We start from the raw sequence: 20,974 nt of genomic DNA, 5'->3' as shown, positions 1-20,974 counted from the left end.
TTCATCAGCTGAGTTTGACCACAGGCAGCAGCACATGCCTCAAGTTTACATTCCTGTGAGCCATTCATAGAATTCCAGTCAACGTTTATGTCACCCATAAAAAACAGCTCATATTTTGAGTCACACGCTTGATCCAACATGTCACAGATCGAGTCTAAATACTGTAACAGCAACCAATCAGAACAGGGTTTAGATGGGGTATGTGTGCTCGTAACCATATGACTTCAAGATTACTTCTCATTAAATCAAATCTGATTTTCACTGGGATCTGACTCTGGACATGCATAGCTACACCACCCCCATGTGCATTCCTATCCTTACCATAGACATTATATCCTTGAATGAGTAATTCTGTATCTTGAAAAGTCTCATCAAGGTGTGTTTCAGACAGAGCCAAGATATTTAGACGAAACTTCATTTAAATCTTCCAACTTGTTTCTCATACTGCATACATTTACGTGTGCTATTCTTAGACCTCTTTTTGGTAATGTATTTGGTAATATATACCTTTCCATATGATAAGTAGACACATTCAGTCAGTGTCCTCCTTGTCTCCTTGTGGTATTGGGGACTGCTCCAATAAGTTTGTCATAGCGTAAAAATGCAATGTCTCCTCTCTGTCGGGCCTCCCTCAATTTTGGCATCAGCTCCCTTCTCTTTGTCTTGAATGTCTATACAGTATTTGTCCCTTTGAGGGCTTTGGTTCTCTGGAGTACGTCCGATTTATCCTTAAATCTTTGCAATTTCACTACGATGGGTCGTGGTTTCTCTCCTTTAGGTTTCCCTGCGCGGTGAGCTCTTTCCATCTCAATCTCCTTTTGTATGTTCAGCTTTTCCCTCAGAACGTTTTTCACTTTTAACCCTGTGTCCTTCCAGGTTTCATCCGGTGACTCAACCACACCGTCTATCACCAGGTTGTTTCTCCTTCTGTTGTCTTAGCAGCTCTTTGAACATTTCTTTTTGTTGCTGAAGCAGTTCAGTTACCTGTGCAAGTGTAACAAATTCATCATCAGGTTTAGCCTCTGCTCTTGCTTTTGATGGCATTTCAGGTGCAGTGAGATAGGCCAGAACCAAAAAAGCTGAAGACAGGAGTTCAAACAAGGCTGACAGAACTGCAGTAGGATGCAAACCCAGCCACCAGAGGTTCTGTGAAAGTGGCGCAGAAACCAGTGATGCCACGGCATTTACCATCAGAGGACAACTCAAAGAACAACAATATTCCAGCATCAATATCCAAATACACGCCCATTCGCTGCGATGCAGAAGAGCGGACTCGATACTCCTTTCCTCTGTGACGAACAGAGTATCGTCCCTTAAACACACTCAGAGTCCAGGATTCATCATTGAGCCCAAACACACATTCTTCACCGTCTCCTTTTCTCTTCAGTTTTTTATAACACACAGCAATGTCCACCCACCCAGGGTCATCCTCTCCACAGCCGTCCCACTGCACCTCCCACACACACCGTCTCCCCAGAGCAGTGGAGGTCAGGACCTGGGGCCGACAGTCGAACCTGTCCTGGTGATCTGGGTACGGCTGCTCCTCCTTCACATGACTCACTGTTCTCAGGTCCTCAGACAGACGGAGCTCTCTGTGAGCTGTGTTCACATCCAGGACCAGGTCACAGGAATCTGAGGCACAAACAAACACAGTGAAGCAAGTGGATGATAGTTGACACGTATCACTAGACCTGTTGAATGGTAGAAGTTCTGTGAACCAGAAACTCACACTTTCTCAGATCTGGAGTTAAGTATTGGGCACCGGAAGGTTTCATCCTAAAACACAATGAAACATGGTCATTGCTCAAAGTCCAACAGTGTATCCTGCACTACTACAGTTTATGTTCTTTGTAACAGCAGCTCAGATGGTAGAGCGGGTCGTCTTATACCTGGAAAGCTGAAAATTCAAATCCCATATTTATCACAGTTCATATTTTTGTGCATAGAAACAGATTTTTGATTTTAAAACAATTTGCCCTCATTGAAGTGAAGCTGAAGTGACAGAGCCTCACGGGCGTCTCACCTGAGAGAGTCCAGGCAGAAGTGGGGCTGGTTTTGTAGAGCGCTCAGGAGCTCAGCGGAGGGTCCTGGATGGTTGTAGCTCATGTCTAACTCTCTCAGATTGGAGGAGGGAAAGCTCAGAGCCGAGACCAGTGCAGCTCCGCCCGTCTCAGAGACCACACATCCAGACAGACTAAAACCACACATTTGATTTACAAGACAATTCTTCCCTCTGAGATATTTCTGGGTCAAAGCAGGAACTGAACTGTCAAACTGTGACCAGGAGAGAGTTCGATTTCAGTGGCATCGAGGCACTGCTTCAAACCTGAAAGTCACAGGATCAGACTCACCTGAGGGTCTGCAGTCTGCAGGGGGCGCTCTTCAGTCCAGAACACAGCAGCTTTACTCCTGAGTCCCGGAGGTCGTTGATACTGAGATCCAGGAGAGTTAGACTTGTTGAACTGAGGACCGTGGACAGAGGACCACAGCACTTCTCTGACAGGAAACAGCGCCTTAATCTGTAGAAACAGTGTCACATCAGCCTCTTAAATCCTGACTGGAAAAATCACTAAAAACAGTTTGTCAAATGTTAATAGAACAAACCACAGAAGATTATATCAGCGACAATTCAGGTAGATCAGCTCTAATGATCTATCAGACTGACACCTCACACCATTTACTGTATATTTAGTAAAAAACAAAACAAAAAAACAATCCATGCCCTTTTGTTATTATTATTATTACGTGAATATGTTTAAGGTTGACAAACTTGCTGGATGTTCGTTCAAAGACATGACATTACATTAAACTTTCTTGTCTTTGTTTCCTGGAAATTGTCAAACAGATTTAGAAACTGAACAGCAGCAAAAACCATCTTAATTAAACTGTCCTCACCTGAGTGTCTCCAGTCTGCAGGGGGCGCTCTTCATTCCCTCACACAGCAGCTCCACTCCTGAGTCCCGGAGGTTGTTATAACTGAGATCCAGGTTCCTCAGACTGGAGGACTCTGAGCAAAGCACTGAGGCCAGAGGACCACAGCAGCTCTGGGACAGTAAACAACGAACCAATCTGGAGAAACACAAGGACATAAACACAGGCGGTAACAGTCTGTGCCTTTAGAGAGGCACCTTTAGTCAGTGAGTGGAAATAATAACCACGTGCACTTATGGACACCCTTGTGCTCGAACATGGTGTTCGTTATGGACAAACTGCGACTAGCACAGAAGTCCAATAACAGAACACCACTCGGGTTCAGATCGGGGAGGCCGTTCCTCCCAATCACCCCCTCCCAGGTCTCACTGTCGTTACCCACGTGGGCGTTGAAGTCCCCCAGCAGAACAATGGAGTCCCCAGTCGGAGCACTATCTAGTACCCCTCCCAGGGACTCCAAGAAGGCCGGGTACTCTGCACCGATGTTGGGCCCGTAGGCCGAGACAACGGTGAGAGACCTGTCCCTGACCCGAAGGCGTAGGGACGCGACCCTCTCGTCCACCGGGGTGAACTCCAACACGTGACGGCTGAGCTGGGGGGATATGAGCCAACCCACCCCAGCCCGCCGCCTCTCCCCGCGGGCAACTCCAGAAAAATGGAGAGTCCAGCCTCTCTCCAGGAGTTGGGATCCGGAACCCAAGCTGTGCGTGGAGGTGAGCCCGACTATATCTAGCCGGTATCTCTCAACCTCCCGCACAAGCTCAGGCTCCTCCCCCCCAGCACAACCTCCCGCACAAGCTCAGGCTCCTTCCCCCCCAGTGAGGTGACGTTCCATGTCCCGAACGCCAGAAGCTGTGCATGTGGACCAGGTCGTCGAGGCACCTGCCTCTGACTGCCACCCAGTCCTCTCTGCACCCGACCCCTACGGATCCCTCTGCGGGTGGTGAGTCCACAGGAGGGCGGGCCCACGTCGTCCCTTCGGGCTGGGCCCGGCCGGGCCCCGTGGGCAGAGACCCGGCCACCAGACGCTCGCGTTCGGGCCCCAACCCCAGGTCTGGCTCCAGGGTGGGGCCCCGGCTGCGCCATGCCGGGCGACGTCTCGGTCCTTGAATATTGTACGTCCATGAGGGTCTTTTGAACTGCTCTTCGTCTGACCCGTCACCTCGGACCTGTTTGCCATGGGAGACCCTACCAGGGCATAAAGCCCCGGACAACAGAGCTCCTCGGATCATTCGGGCTCAAACAACCCCACCACGTTAAGGTGGGGTTGTAATAATAATAATAATAATAATAATAATAATAATAATAATAATAATAATAATAATAATAATAATAATAATAATAATAATAATAATAATAATAATAATAATAATAATAATAATAATAGTTGACAGGTCTATGATTATGGATAAAGGACATAATTCAAAAACATGGCCATGATGTTGATCAGTATAAAGGACTTCATGCCTCAGTGGTGCAGTGGTTAGCACTTGTGCCTCAGAGCTAGAAAGTCCCAGGTTAAATTCCTGGGCGGGGCTTTCTGTGTGGAGTTTACATGTTTCCTCCAAACCTCCAGAATGGAGCTACATATGGCCTTATGTGATGTAATGTCATGTTTGATTAATACTTTGTTGTGTTCTTACTTGAGGGTTTCCAGTCTGCAGGTGGAGCTCTTCAGTGCAGAACACAGCTGCTCCATTCCTGAGTCCTCCAGGTCGTTGAAAGTGAGATCCAAGAGCCTCAGACTGGAGGACTCCAGGACAGAGGACAGAGGACCACAGCCGGTCTGGGGCACGTAACACCGTCTCAGACTGAAAGAGAAAAATAATCAGGCTCCAGATTGTGGGAGTTTTCAGCACCAGAACACACAGAAGATGCATCACTTTAGATGTAGGGCTGGGTATCGTTAAACAACACTAGTCTGATATAGAAAAAATAAAAGTATCAAAAGCAGATACTGAAAAAATGAAATCTTTAGATCCAAGTTGTGACGCCTGTTGGTCCAGAGACGACATTAAAGGAAGTGTTTCAGCTCAAAAAAATGAAACCAATTGAAAACAGTTTTTTATGGAATAAATTATCATTATTGCTCCATTTTCTGGTTGCAAATAACACATATTGTAGCATCGTTATTTAAAGAAGTATTGTTCAGGGATCAGTATCGTAAACTAAGAATTGCTAAAGTTCCAGTATCGGAAAAAAGTGAATGTTACACAACTCTATTTAGATGAGCCCGAAATCTTATAATGTGGTGATGTTTTACTTGGAGTCAGTTTTTCTTATAGATTTCATTACATTTTCACGACAAAATGTTTTAAATAATATCTCTGGAATAAAACCCAGAAGTACTTCAATGTTTAATATCTTTGTGCAATAAATACTGTATATTTTCTATGAACATACACTTTACATAATAATTAACATTACTTGAAATTTGTGTTGTAACATTACACAACAGGAAAATAGTGTTATACCCAACAGCTGCATACAGTATAGTGTTAATACAGCAGGGACTAGGGCTGCGCAATATATCTCAAAAAATATCGTATCGCGATATTTGGTGATGCAATATCCGCCACAATATATCGCAACATCACATTTTTTGCAAACTCTGCCAAAAAACAACAATGCGTGGAACTTAGAAATGTGTAAAAGTTCAGTTTTAGTTAAAGCAGCACTAAGTAACGTGTTTACCTTAATAAATCCTCCCCGTCGTCCCTCTGAGGGTAATTCAAATGTTAACGGGATGATTGGAGGGTCTTTCATCTCCCCCTGGTGTCTCTGGTCAGAAAACCACACTTGCAACTTGACTGCCACCGGGTCGGAGTCACCAAAACACACTAATGGAATCACGAAAAGAAGCTAACAGGCTAACGGGCAAAACTAACTGTGGGCTAGCGCCACTTATATAGTATTTACAGCCAAGTTTGAGTTAAAAAATGATCTCCACTGTGTAATTGGATGAACAATATCCCTCTGTCCCTTCGCCTTTTCTGTCAGCGTAGTGTTTCCTCTCACGGACGATTAGTGAGTAAGAGTAAAATACCGTGACATGCTATGACACCTGCAGTGGCACTTATGGCCTCTAGGGGCATGAGTTGCTTAGTGCTGCTTTAAATATTTACTACTTCAGTTCAATTTTAACCTTGTTTTGATCCCGATGTAGAGTTTTGACACAATTTGCTAAAACGTAGTTACTTGTGATTTGTGTTTAATTAGAATGGAACACATCATCTTGAAAAGGTTTAGCGAAATATCGCAACAATACTGTTATTGCGATATTGCACAGCCACATCGCATATCGCAAGTTACTTCAAAATTGTTCAGCCCCAGCAGGGACATTACATTAGTCGTGGAAAGTGAATTAAACTGTTTCATACTTAAACCTCAGGTATCTGATTTACAACAACAACAACTGTGAGAAGTTTCAGAGGAAATAAACGAGCAGCAAAAAGCAAAATCCAATTTCCAGACCAGGGAAGGTCAGGGCTGAAGATGCCCCTGGATCAGACGTCAAATGTCTCCAATTCAAAACAACTCAGTCCAAATGACTCAAACTGATATTTGAAAATGTTTCTCAAATGGAGCACAAAAAGATGATTTAAAGCTTACACAGAAATAAGATATAGAAATATTTGAGTCTGTTTCTCATAATTCTTCTCATAGTAGTAGTTTATTCGGTCAGTTCATTCCTTTAAACGTAAAAAACATTTCCAATTCTTTGTGGACAACACGACCAAAAGGGTTTAGGCTGAAGTGAAAACTTATAACGCCCTAACCCAGTTTACAGACTTCCACCAGAGAAAAAACAAAAACATTAATAATGAACAATATCAAGTGTCAAACAGAAGAGAAATAATCCTGTATCTGAAGTTTGTAACATACATTTCAATATTCCAACAAATATGTGTAAAATATGTTACATACATTTGTTTTAAGTTAATTTAGTTGAAACTAAATCATGTCATCATTATTATTTTTATTTATTTTTCTTGCTTTATTCATCCTAAGCTTATATATTCTTGAATTTTAGTAGCTTTAAACAACTTTTTGAAAGTTTTGACTGTTTGGGACAGTTTTAACTGATCTTCCACAGATTAACTCCTCTTACAGAAATACATCCACTCTCTTTATTCTTTTTAGCTTTTGCTTTTTTGAAAATAGCAGTTCCTCGGAGGTTATCCTGACTTTTCCTGTGTTCAAAAAGCTCCTGGAGGAGGGAGAAGATTATGATATGCTTTGTACACAATTACTCATGTATTTAGATCAACAAGATGATGGATTTTCAGTAGGTTTAGCTCTACAAAGACAGGGTTCGTTGGTGCATAGAAATCTGCTTTAGTGATGATTCTTATTGCCTTTTTTTGGAGTAGGAAAATAGGACGAGTATTGGATTTATAATTGTTTCCCCATATTTCCAGGCCATAATTTAGGTAAGGAAGTATGAGGGAGTTATAGAGTAATAGAAGAGATTTTTTATCGAGTACAGTTTTCAATTTGCCAATTACAGCAATGGTTTTTGCTGATTTTGTTTTTAATTTACTTATATGCGATTTCCATTCAAGTTTACCATCAATGGTCACTCCTAAACATGTATTTGCATGAACTCGTTCAATTTCTGTATCATTTATTTTTAGAGTTGTATGATCACTCATTTTTCTACTTCCAAAGATAATATATTTTGTTTTACTGAGATTCATTGAGAGTTTGTTTAGATCAGACCATAGTTTCAGGACTGTGAGCTCGTCTTCTACTGTAGAAAGGAGCTGTTTCAGGTCCTTTCCAGAGCAGTACAGGCTGGTATCATCCGCATATAATACACATTTTACGTTTTCCAAAGCTTCACAAACATCGATATACATTAAAACAATTTAGGACCCAAAATAGAGCCTTGTGGGACCCCATGTGTAATTAGTTTTTTTTCAGAGTTGACATTGTGTATATGTACATATTGGTATCTGTTGCTGAGATAACTTCCCAGGCAGGCATAAGCAGGTCCCCTGACACCGAACCTTTCAATCTTTTTTAGAAGCCTTGTCTGGTCTATGGTGTCAAAGGCTCAGATCGATAAAAACACCCACTGCATATTCACTGTTATCTATTGCTGTGGCCACGTCTTCCACAAGAGCCATGATTGCTGTTGTAGTTCAGTTCGATCGAAAACCGTATTGATTGTCACTTAACAAACTGTATTTGTCAATAAAAGTGTCGAGCCTAATTACAAATAACTTTTCTAAAATCTTGGAGAATTGCGGCAGAAGCGAGATAGGTCTGTAGTTGTCAAATATATGTTTATCTCCATTTTTATGTATTGGAATTACTTTTGCGTTTTTCATTTGAACTGTTACAATTTAATCTTTGTGTGTCTCTAGGTTCTGGAATTGTGTTAGCTAATGTCGGTCCAACATTAGTGAAAAAAATATTCAGGGCATTTGCAATTTCCTTCTCATTTTCTATGATTTGATTGTCATTGACAAAAAAATGAGGCAAATTGAATGTTTTCCTGCCCTTCTTAATGATTTCATTCAGTATTTTCCAGGTCCCTTGGGTATCATTTCTGTGTTGTTCCAATAATTTGTGATAATGGTATCTCTTATTAGATTGAATTATGCTTGTCAACTTATTTTTATATGACTTGTATCTACCTTCAGTTTCTGTAGTTCTATGTTTTATATATAATCTGTACAAATGATTTTTCTTTTTACATGCTCTGACTATACCTTTCGTAAACCATGGCTTATTGGTTGCCGTTTTATGGTTGACCTTGCACATTTTAAGAGGACAGTGCTTGTCATACAGTTTCATGAAAATTGACAGAAAGGTGTTATAAGCCATATCAGGGCCTTGAGAGGCATAGACCTCATCCCAGGTCTGGGCCAAAAGATCCGATTTAAGGTCAACAATAGCTTCTGGTGATCTATGTCTAATTAACTTATGACTAACTGTGTCGGATATTTTAGCTTTACATAAGATTCCATGAAAAATTCCGAAAACAGGAAGATGATCACTGATATCATTTATAAGTAAGCCAGCAGTGATTTTGTTACCAATTGCATTAGTGAATATGTTATCTATTAGTGTGGCCGTTTCAACTGTTATTCTTGTTGGTTTGAGGATAAGAGGGAAGAGACTGTTACTATACATTGTTGTGATAAAGTCTGTTGTTTTTCAGGATTACTGACTAAACCATCTAATTTCAGAGTGAATGTATCTAGGCACGATCCGGGTGGTCTATACAGGCAGCTTACAATTATTTTCTTTAAAAATATTTTCTTCATGCAAAATCGACTTTTTAGAGCTTTTAGCCGTGTTGTTCTGCTATTTCCTCATCAAAAACCCCCCCAGAGTGGTTTGTGGCTTCATTCACGCAGCTCTCAGTAATCCTCCTGAATCCTGCTCTCTGAGGCTCCGCCCTCCTGCTCTCTGAGGCTCCGCCCTCCTGCTCTCTGAGGCTCCGCCCTCCTGCTCTCTGAGGCTCCGCCCTCCTGCTCTCTGAGGCTCCGCCCTCCTGCTCTCTGAGGCTCCGCCCTCTCCTGGTGAACGACTGACCTGCTCAGTTGTGTCGTCACAGCGGAACGGACGTGCTCGACGTCTGTAATGCAATGTCTTAATTCTATGTTTACAGCCTGATTTTAATTTGTAAAACAGCTTTTTCATTATTTCTGTCGTAAGAGAGAAACAAAGAGAAAAAATAAAAAAATAAAAAAATAAAATAAATAAAAAGTCTGTGCCGAGGTGCTTCCAGGTCAGCTGAGGCCAAAACAAACCCTGAGCGTCTGAACAGATCAGTCATGTTTGCGCTGCAGCTGAAGATGGAGCTCGTTATAACTGGACACACCTGTTCTTTATTCTTAACTAACGATCATGTCACGGAGAAAAAGAAGCGCGTTTGGCTACGAGGACGAGGAGTTTATTCAACCTTTTTCAAGCAGAGGCCGCTCGAAGTTGTTTTTTTCTCTGGGATTCAGCAACTTTCACCAAATTATTGTTTTTCTGTGACTGTCACTGATGGATGTTTGGTGAACCTTCAACAGAACCAAAGTGGATTAACTTTTATAACCAACGCGAGTCCCACAATGTAAACAGCGATGGACCAGAGGGTGAGTCAGTCCAAACGCGGGTTAGCATATTAGCTTGTGTGTTAGCATATTAGCGTGTGTGTTAGCATATTAGCGTGTGTGTTAGCATATTAGCTTGTGTGTTAGCATATTAGCGTGTGTGTTAGCATATTAGCGTGTGTGTTAGCATATTAGCGTGTGTGTTAGCATATTAGCTTGTGTGTTAGCATATTAGCGTGTGTGTTAGCATATTAGCATGTGTGTTAGCATATTAGCTTGTGTGTTAGCATATTAGCTTGTGTGTTAGCATATTAGCATGTGTGTTAGCATATTAGCGTGTGTGTTAGCATATTAGCTTGTGTGTTAGCATATTAGCTTGTGTGTTAGCATATTAGCGTGTGTGTTAGCATATTAGCGTGTGTGTTAGCATATTAGCTTGTGTGTTAGCATATTAGCGTGTGTGTTAGCATATTAGCGTGTGTGTTAGCATATTAGCTTGTGTGTTAGCATATTAGCTTGTGTGTTAGCATATTAGCATGTGTGTTAGCATATTAGCGTGTGTGTTAGCATATTAGCGTGTGTGTTAGCATATTAGCGTGTGTGTTAGCATATTAGCGTGTGTGTTAGCATATTAGCTTGTGTGTTAGCATATTAGCGTGTGTGTTAGCATATTAGCATGTGTGTTAGCATATTAGCGTGTGTGTTAGCATATTAGCTTGTGTGTTAGCATATTAGCGTGTGTGTTAGCATATTAGCATGTGTGTTAGCATATTAGCGTGTGTGTTAGCATATTAGCGTGTGTGTTAGCATATTAGCATGTGGGTTAGCATATTAGCGTGTGTGTTAGCATATTAGCATGTGTGTTAGCATATTAGCGTGTGTGTTAGCATATTAGCGTGTGTGTTAGCATATTAGCGTGTGTGTTAGCATATTAGCATGTGTGTTAGCATATTAGCTTATGTGTTAGCATATTAGCGTGTGTGTTAGCATATTAGCGTGTGTGTTAGCATATTAGCGTGTGTGTTAGCATATTAGCGTGTGTGTTAGCATATTTGCGTGTGTGTTAGCATATTAGCGTGTGTGTTAGCATATTAGCGTGTGTGTTAGCATATTAGCTTGTGTGTTAGCATATTAGCATGTGTGTTAGCATATTAGCGTGTGTGTTAGCATATTAGCATGTGTGTTAGCATATTAGCTTGTGTGTTAGCATATTAGCTTGTGTGTTAGCATATTAGCGTGTGTGTTAGCATATTAGCATGTGTGTTAGCATATTAGCATGTGTGTTAGCATATTAGCTTGTGTGTTAGCATATTAGCATGTGTGTTAGCATATTAGCTTGTGTGTTAGCATATTAGCTTGTGTGTTAGCATATTAGCGTGTGTGTTAGCATATTAGCATGTGTGTGTTAGCATATTAGCATGTGGGTTAGCATATTAGCGTGTGTGTTAGCATATTAGCTTGTGTGTTAGCATATTAGCTTGTGTGTTAGCATATTAGCATGTGTGTTAGCATATTAGCGTGTGTGTTAGCATATTAGCATGTGTGTTAGCATATTAGCTTGTGTGTTAGCATATTAGCTTGTGTGTTAGCATATTAGCGTGTGTGTTAGCATATTAGCATGTGTGTTAGCATATTAGCATGTGTGTTAGCATATTAGCTTGTGTGTTAGCATATTAGCATGTGTGTTAGCATATTAGCTTGTGTGTTAGCATATTAGCTTGTGTGTTAGCATATTAGCGTGTGTGTTAGCATATTAGCATGTGTGTGTTAGCCATTTATGAAGCTGTGTTGCAGATGTCAACTCCGTATAACTGCATCGTGAAGTAACTTCACTTATTGCTGTTTATTTATATTACGGTAAAGTATGCGCGGAGAGAGGGGGCGGAGTTAACTGAGAGAGGGGGCGGAGTTAACTGAATCGAAGCGTTGTGTCTTCCGGGTTTTAAAAATACCTCCAGAAAACACTTATATTTATCACAAAAATGAGTGCTCCATAATGGTAGAGGTACAATATATCATATACATGCCTATACTTAACTTTGGAATGGCTAAAATAGCAGGATATAGGACCTTTAATTCTACAGTAATAATTTCAACGGTTAAGCATTCCAAAATACCATCAATGGTAATAGACTTACTGTGAACCACATTTGTTCTTAGATCAGTATCCACATACATAGCAACACCCCCACCTTTCTTATTTTTCCTGTTCAACATAAATAGTTCATATCCCTCCAGTTCTACATCAAAACCTTTGTCATCCTCCAACCACGTCTCAGACACGGCAACAACACTACATTTCTTGAATTGACTCAAGTAGTTCTTAATTTTTCCATAATTTTTATACAAGCTGCGACTATTAAAGTGAATTATTGTGAGTGCATCATCGGTTTTAACACCTTTAAACTGCTCATCGGTATAATATTTACAATCATTTATATTGTTGAAAAAATGTTTATCAGGGTCTATGTCACTCCAAAAATCATTACCTCTGTATTCCAAATGATCATATAGATTTAGTGTCGTATGCTCATATTCTGAAGGTAAGTTTACGGAATCAAATTCATGAGCCTCAATATTACTAAATGCATCAATTAATTCATCCTCACTAAGAGTCATTTATTTTGTGATAAACAACAATCGTACCTGCAAGTATGTACATGCAATCAAGCATGTACATACTTGCCCTGCATACATGCATACACACAAACTTACATACATTCATACACACATTCACGCACACGGCTGTCCACGCACACACAAACAAAATGCAACTTATAAATAATAAATAGAAAAGAATGTGTAGCCTGTACAACATTCCCAGTCCAGTAGCAGTCATATAGTCCATGTCCTTTTTGTCCATGTAGTTTTTAAGTACTCTCCATATTTTCTCGGTTCCAATAGCTGTCTTTAGGTCCATGTCCTTTTTGTCCATATGATTATAGGTCCTCTCCACAGAATTCCCAATCCAGTAGCTGCCATTTGGTCCGTAAGTGTCCATGTATCTTTGTCAATATAGTGTGCATTTAATCTCCGTAGTGTCCCCCGTCCAGTAGCAGTATGCACATAGTCACAAACCGTTGAAAATATATTCTCAGGTCGTTCGATTTCCAAATCCTCCAGCATCAGTGTAGTCCAGTTTAGTCCAGTCAAAAAACTTTCCTTATTATCTGTATTCATCAAGGTCTGTAAGCTCCCTTACCGGTACAACTTTTGCCTGCTCCGGCGTGGCTCCGTTGAGTTGAATGAAGACCTTGCAGTTCCTGGTCCACGTCGCTTTTATCTTGTTTTTCTTCCTTAAGATCCGGGCTTCTCTCGCAATCTCAGCATTCTTTTTTGTGAGATGTTCGTTAAGATAAACCGAAGAGCCCTTCAGCTTTCTTCCTTGGCGTAGAAGTTCAGTTTTGAACTTTCTGTTCGCAAAACGCAGGATGATTGCAGCTGGCTTGGCTTTGTCCCTACTCGGAAGAGTATGGCACGCTGCGATGTTATTCACGTCCAGTTGTATATCCTTTACTGCAAAGAATTGCACGATTTGGTTTTCCAGCGTTAGCTGATCAGCTGGTTCGGCATCCTCGCTGACATTTCTTCCGTGCGCTGCGGCTCTGGCGTAAGAGCGAGGTTTCACGCTCAGACCTGTGATTATAACGTCTTCCATCCTCGTATATTGCTCCGATCCTCGTTTCTAGATTCTTGATTGTTTTATCTTTTTCGTGAATGACATCCTTGAGTTGCTTCACCTCGTCAACAAGTTGCATTAACTTGGCCAGCTGATGTGTGACTTTAGCCAGCTCCCCAGTCATGTAATTTATCGATTTACGCATCTCTTCCATTTCGTTCTCCATCTGTGTTGCTCTCGTTGGCGGCATCGCCCCACTTTCCCGTGTATATTTGGTTACCTTACTTATTTAAAAAGCAAGAAACGTTACTTTTCATCAAGCAAAAGTTTGGCAGTCACACAGGGCGTCGCCATCTTGCGCATGCGTTCTTGCGTTCTCATGTGCACTTACATTATTTTAATAGAGATGCTAAATGACAATTTCTAAGCCTGTGAGTAAAACAGAAAATCCTCTAAAGGTTCTGTATATTATTTAATGTTTCAGTAGATAGTCCTAAACACAAACATGATTTTAAAGCTAATCATTCTTTTTTTTCCTCACCTGAGAGTTTCCAGTCTGCAGTTGACACTCATCAGTCCAGAGCAGAGCACCTCCACTCCCGAGTCACGAAGGCCATTGTTACTGAGGTCCAGGTTCCTCAGACTGGAGAACTCTGAGCCGAGGACTGAGGCCAGTTGGCCCCAGGAGCTCTCGGACAGGAAACAGTAACTCAAACTGAAATACAGGACATTATAATAACTGCATTAACTGAAGTCTGTATCAATACAGCCTTAAAACATAATAATACAGACCATCCTTGCCACCCAAACATTTACATTTGATCATATTTGTAATGGCCATAACATGTAAACATTCACAGGACAGGGAGGAATAAGTGAGTAATAAGTGAGTTTATGCAGACATTTAGTGTAGCTGCAGTCAAGGCAGATTTAAATATTTTATTTCATAACTTTATTGTTAATTAAAAGGGGACAAATAATTCATATATAAGACAATGTAGTTCATAATTCATATTTATATTTCATTGGTTTTTCATTTGTTAAAACTACGTGAGATCGGGGAGAACTTATTTTGTGGTTCCGCTGAGTTGCTACGGGGACAGCATAGGCGTGGCACAGAGCAACATGAGGCCACCGGCCCCACGTGAGGCCCCCGGCCCCACATGAAGCAGAGTCCAAGAGAGCAATTAAGATTTTTAACTTTATTTCCTTGCAGTTTAAGCGGCCAATGAGGTATTTTATTTAAGATTGTGATATTTGTGTGATTATTTGTGACATTATTTTAAGTTTTTATTGTCTTTACTTTTTAGTTCTGACGGCCTTGTGACGGCATTGCATGATTAAGGCATGTGAAGACATGATACAAATAAATGTCTGTGGAAACCAAAGAATGACTTGAGCCTTGAATAACTCCGAGGGAATCGTCTCTTGTTGAGAAGCATTGTCTGATGTGCACCACGCCTCGCTCAAAAGAACTGTCTGAAGACCTACGATCAAGAATTGTTGATTTGTATAAAGCTAGAAAAGGTCACAGAACCATCTCTAAAAGTCTTGATGTTCATAAATCCACAGTTGGAAGAACTGTCTATAAATGGAGACAGTTTGGCTTCACTGTTGCTTCACTTCCAAGGAGTGACCGTCCTGTAAAGACTCCAAGAGCTCAGCGCAGAATACTCAATGAGGTGAAAAATAACCTAGAGTGTCAGCTAAAGACTTACAGAAATCACTGGCACATGCCAACATCTCTGACACGTCTACAATATGGAGAACATTGAACAAGAATGAGGTTCATGGGAGAACGCCACAGAGGAAGCCATAACTGTCTACAACAGCACTTGGATGCTCCACGTAACGCAGTATGGCGCCAGCAGTGTGCATGGCGAAGCGTCTCCCAGTGCCCCTAAGCCTGTTTATTCTCATCCTGCAGTTTATTCTGAATGAAAATGTCTCAGCTCTGATAATCATTATGAATCACTCTCAAAACTAGCAATTGGTGAGGATCAGTCTTCTATTCCTCCCTTCCTCGCGGATTTGCCGGCTTACCTGCGGCGCGCACCAGTCCCTTCCCGAAGTCGGAGACGCCGGGGTAAACGTGGTGGTGTTGTCATGAGAGTGAGGGCTAATCTACGGTCTCTACGTGGACAGCATTCGGGATCAAATCGTGTTCCTTCAAGCCCCACATCTACTGCAGCAGCACGGTGGATTCTCCCCATCGGCCCTGATACTCCCTCGCTGGCCCAGCTGAGCGCGCCTGTTGAGGTCTTCTTCCCTCACGCACCTCGAAATGCTGGGCGCGGTGTGGTCTTTGGGAATCTTCGTTCACTATCCTGGGTACACAGAAGTCCCAGGATACTACAGAGGGTATTTAGAATGAAGTTACTTTGCTAATACAAAGGGAATACATCGTGGTACTCATTGCACGTCATTAATAAGAAAGAGAAAATGTTAAATTTATTCTAAATAAAGATATGGGGCAGAATGATGACTTGATGCCGGGGCAAACACCGCCACACACACGAGGGAGACACACACAAAGAGTAGCCCAGAGGAGGATGAGGAGGATGAGGAGGATGAGGAGGATGAGGAGGATGGTAAATGAGTTCTGTCCTCTCACATTTATTCTGTGTTTTTAATCATGAATGAAAGCTGATTGTTGTTAGCAGTAGCAGTGAGCTAATGCCGGGCTAGGCTGCAGTTTGTCACACTTTCCCAAACTCCAACGTCGAGTGAGGTTCAAAGTAATGCAGCGATTTTCCCAATGGTTCATAAAAAGACTGTCCTCCCAACATACAAATAAAGTTCAAAACTTATCCACGATGCATTCAAACATGCTCCCTTTGTCATCAGCAGCATTAAGCACTTTTTTCTTGTCTAATTTGTGGTCAATAAGCCAAATGTATTAGTTTTAGTTTAAGCAAACACTGTTTACTCATTTGTATGATTTTAATCAAGATCAGACCACATTTTATGAGCAATTTAGGCAGAAATGTAAGAAATTAAGAAAGTGTACTTACTTTTTCCTCATAATTATTTGTATCACGGTCTCTGAATTGTATTTATGATTATGGAACTTATCTGTTGCTTCCACACTTTTCAATCTTCCTGCCTCATAACAGAACTGAGGTGGAGCCATAAAGACTTTTCAAAAAATAAACTCTTATTTGGTGGTTCTCAAGTTGTGTCCCCAGTGGTTTTCAACTCTACAGCTCCAGTGATTAGTTTAATTATTATTACAGGCACCAGAACACAGGGCCCCCACAGCTCACCTGGACATCATGAATTTAATATAGCCTCACACTGAAAACCTGAACGTTTCCACCTCCTATCGAGTCGGCCATTATACTGATAAAAGTCTCAAAAACAATGAAAAGAGAAAAAACTCTTTGTCGTTCTACAGGTGTTTAAGTTTTAAAGTTATACATGCAAGTATATTGCAAGTATTTCATTGTGTAGAATTCTGTAATTGCTTCTTTGAAAAGGCAGACAGATATCAATGGGTTTGTTTACAGATCAAATTAAACATGTGTAACATGTATTAAAAATACTACCCTGATTCTTGTGGGTTTAAGGGGATTATTTAACAATTTGTCTCATTAATTTTTGTATTATTGCTAATAAAACATCCCCTTATAATGCTCGATCCCCTATATACACCTATGTGTAATGGGGTCATAGGACTGTAAATTAACATATAATAAACATGATAGGCATATATGCGCTTTCTGAAAAACAAAGGGAATAAAATGAAAATATGAAGCAGAGAAGGTATAAGAACAATGTTTTAGTGGTCTAGGGATAAGGAGATGGTTTATAAAGGTTGGAGAGGAGAAATGTTTCTTTTTGACAAATACAGTATGTCACTTTACGCGTCTTTGACATGGATAGAACTATTCATTTGTTGTTGCACAGTTTCCGTAAGGCCGAGGAATATCAGGTTAGGCTTATTTGAAAGCGAGGAATGAGTACATTCCAAAGCAAAAGAACAGGAGTTCTTCTTCATATCACCTGTGACATACTAATATAATAATATAAAGGGGAGACTTCAAAACTTTGTTTAGCCTCCAGGGGCCCGATGTGGATTATTTATTGTTTTGTAGGAAGACAGAAATTAGTAGATTCCAAAACTAAAAAGTCTCTGTCTCTTTCCATTCTGGAGTGATAGGCAAAACATTATTTTTTTTTTCAACAGGTGGTGACCACTGACCACACCCTCTAAGGTCCGTGACCTCACTGACTGGGTTTTAATATTTGTGAATAAAATGAAGTAACTCACATGGCTGTTTTGCTGGCTTTGATGACTGGCAGCAGCTTCAAAAAAGCTGTTGGTGAAACAGAGTATTTCCTCAGATCAAAGACCTCAAGTTCAGTGTCTGAGGACAGAAGAGTGAAGACCAGAGCAGACCACAGAGCAGGAGTCATGTTAGACAGACGTCCTTTTGAGATGTTTTCCTGGATCTGTTCAACCAGTGTGTGGTCGTTCAGTTCATTCAGACAGTGGAACAGGTTGATACTTCCCTCAGTGGACAAACCCTCACCAATCCTTTCTTTGATGTACTCAATAGTTTTCTGATTCACCTCAGGGCTACTTTCTGTCTGAGTCAGTAACACTGGCAGCAGACTCTGATTGGTCGGCAGAGACAGCCCCAGGAGGAAGCGCAGGAACAAGTCCAGGAGTCCGTTTGGACTTTCTAAAGCACGGTCCACAGCAGAGCGGTAGAAAGCTACAAACTCATCCTCAGGGCTCTCAGAGGTCTGTTGTGTGGACAGCAGGTTAACTCCAGAGCTGAAGAAGGTCTGATGGACGTGAAGCGCAGCCAGAAACTCCTGCACACTCAGATGGATGAAGCAGTAGACCTTGTCCTGGTACAGGCCTGGCTCCTCTCTAAAGACCTGTGTGAAGACTCCAGAGTAACGAGCGATCTCTGCAGCGTCCAGCCCACACTCGCTCAGGTCTGACTCGTAGAAGATCAGGTTTCCTTTCAGCAGCTGCTCAAAGGCCAGTTTTCCCAGAGCCTGCACCATCTCCCTGGTCTCTGGACTCCAGGGAGAGTCTGTTGCAGAGCGTCCATCGTACTTGAGGCCCTTGACTTTGGCCTGGACCACGAGGAAGTGGATGTACATCTGTGTGAAGGTGTGAGGCAGCTCTTCTCCCTCTTTCTCTTTCAGCACATGCTCCAGGACTGAGGAGAGGATCCAGCAGAAAACTGGCATGTGGCACATGATGTAAAGACTTAGAGATTTATGTATGTGGGAGATGACGGCTGTGGCCTCGTCTCTGAACCTCTTTCTGAAGTACTCTTCCTTCTGTGGGTCGGTGAACCCTTGCACCTCTGTCACCATGGAGACGCACTCTGCTGGGATCTGATTGGCCGCCGCGGGGCGTGTGGTTATCCAGAGGCGAGCGGAGGGAAGCAGGCTCCCCCTGATGAGGTTCACCAGCAGCTCCTCCACTGAGGCGCTCTCTGTGGGCTCAGTCAGGACCCGGGTCCGGCTGAAGTCCAGAGGAAGTCTGCACTCGTCCAGACCGTCCAAGATGAAGAGCACCTTTAGATGTTCTAAACTGCACAGTCCTTTAGCTTCACTGAAGAAGTGGTGCAGCAGCTCCATCAGACTGAACTGTCTGTCTCTGAGCACATTGAGCTCTCTGAAAGTGAAGGGGAACAGCAGCTGGATGTCCTGGTTGGCTTTGCCTTCAGCCCAGTCCAGACTGAACTTCTGAGTCATCATCGTTTTCCCGATGCCAGCCACGCCCTTCGTCAGCACCGTCCTGACTGGCCCCCGCCTCTCTGTCTGCTCTGCTCTGATTGGTTTCTCTGTCTGCTCTGCTCTGATTGGTTCCTCTGTCAGCTCTGCTCTGATTGGTTCCCCTGTCTGCTCTGCTCTGATTGGTTCCTCTGTCTGCTCTGCTCTGATTGGTTTCTCTGTCTGCTCTGCTCTGATTGGTTCCTCTGTCTGCTCTTCTCTGATTGGTTCCTCTGTCAGCTCTGCTCTGATTGGTTCCTCTGTCTGCTCTGCTCTGATTGGTTCCTCTGTCAGCTCTGCTCTGATTGGTTTCTCTTCTCTTCCCTTTTTTTCTGTCTTTTTTGTCTTTCCTGTTTTGCCTGACCAGAGTCCAGAAGTCATCTTTTTAAACATGTTTTTAACCGGACGTTGTTTCTTCATCACCTGTTCCGTGACTGGTGGTGACTGCCTCCTTATTTCCTTTGCTCTGATTTGCTCCTGTCCCATTGTTGGCTCCTCTCTGATTGGTCCCAGTTTTGGGGCGGGGCCTTTAAAGAGGTCTTCACATAAGACAGTAGCTTCAGATGTGAATCTCTTCCTGGAAGCAGCCTGGATGTGCCTAACCTCATGTTCCTGGTTGACCTCTGAGGCCCCTCCCTCTGTGATGTAGAGCTCTGTGTAGATCTGGTTCAGGAGGGTTTGTTTTCCTTCTTTACTGATGCCCTCAGACACACAGCGGAACCTCTGCTTCAGGAGACTCTTCAGTTTGCTCTGACAAACGCCTGAAGGACTTTCTGAAACACAAAACATTGTGATCGGCATCACTCGCCCTGACACAGTGAGCCGGACTGTGGACTTACTGCTGTGTAAACGTTCAGCCAGTGACTCCTGGTTCATCCTTCTCAGGAAATCCAGAGTTATCTTGAGAAAAGCCTCTCGGTTATTCTGATCTTCCTCCTCCTCCTCTTTATCAAAGCATTCTGGGTCATTTGAACACAGAACTTTATGGAACCTCTTCAGTTCATCTTTGACAAATGTCACAAGTGTTTCCTCCAGCCGCTAAAATGAGAATAAACAGTCACAAAATCAAAGGACAAACCTGAGAGAAAAGAAGCGAGACACATTTGGTAAAGTGCAGACCTTAAATATGGCGTCCAGCTCAGTCTGAGTCGACTGTTCAAGTCCTGGATCCTGATGTTCTGTTTGACTGAAGACACACAGTGAAATGAAGTTCATATTCAGTCAAAATCATCATGTACCTGCTCCTCTGTAGGCCTGTGTTCTGTTCAGAATGTTGTAAATCCACACACAAAAAATGTTGATTTGTACAAACTTTTGTGCCTTGAAACAGATCCAATTTATTTGATTATAGATTGATTGATGATAGATTGTTTTTTGCTATTGTTGATAGACTGTTGAAAGCCATCCTGTACAGCTCCACTGATTCTCTGGGTAGGATGAGGTATTGGTTGGTGCTGGGAAGGAAAATGGTCGCAAATCTATTATATTAATTTTTCAGTGGGTGGAATTGTCTGTAAAGGAGGTCAGGCGCTGAAACTTAAGTAAAGGCAAAAAAGACAAAAATCCGAGGCAGTCCGACACCTGGTTGAAAGTCGTGTTCGACCTTCTTCAGGTCTTCAGGCCC

The 20,974-nt window shown here is 42.1% G+C and overlaps 1 protein-coding gene across 1 annotated transcript; it reads right to left on the bottom strand.

Moving 5' to 3' along the window:
• Positions 1 to 1,093: 1,093 nt before the first annotated feature.
• Positions 1,094 to 20,565, bottom strand: LOC306971964 (NACHT, LRR and PYD domains-containing protein 12-like; the record flags this gene model as incomplete). The annotated part of the gene is made up of 10 exons (XM_079568407.1): positions 1,094 to 1,632; positions 1,730 to 1,776; positions 2,024 to 2,194; positions 2,352 to 2,519; positions 2,896 to 3,069; positions 4,575 to 4,742; positions 14,150 to 14,323; positions 17,882 to 20,123; positions 20,190 to 20,388; positions 20,470 to 20,565. 10 exons carry the CDS (start codon positions 20,563 to 20,565, stop codon positions 1,094 to 1,096), a joined length of 3,978 nt encoding a protein of 1,325 aa, XP_079424533.1.
• Positions 20,566 to 20,974: the final 409 nt, after the last annotated feature.

This window comes from Gobius niger, assembly GCF_951799975.1.
Source record: "Gobius niger genome assembly, chromosome: 12".
Classification (NCBI taxonomy): domain Eukaryota; kingdom Metazoa; phylum Chordata; class Actinopteri; order Gobiiformes; family Gobiidae; genus Gobius; species Gobius niger.
The sequence above is the reverse complement of the archived record's forward strand: the minus strand, read 5'-3'. Positions and strand labels throughout refer to the sequence as shown.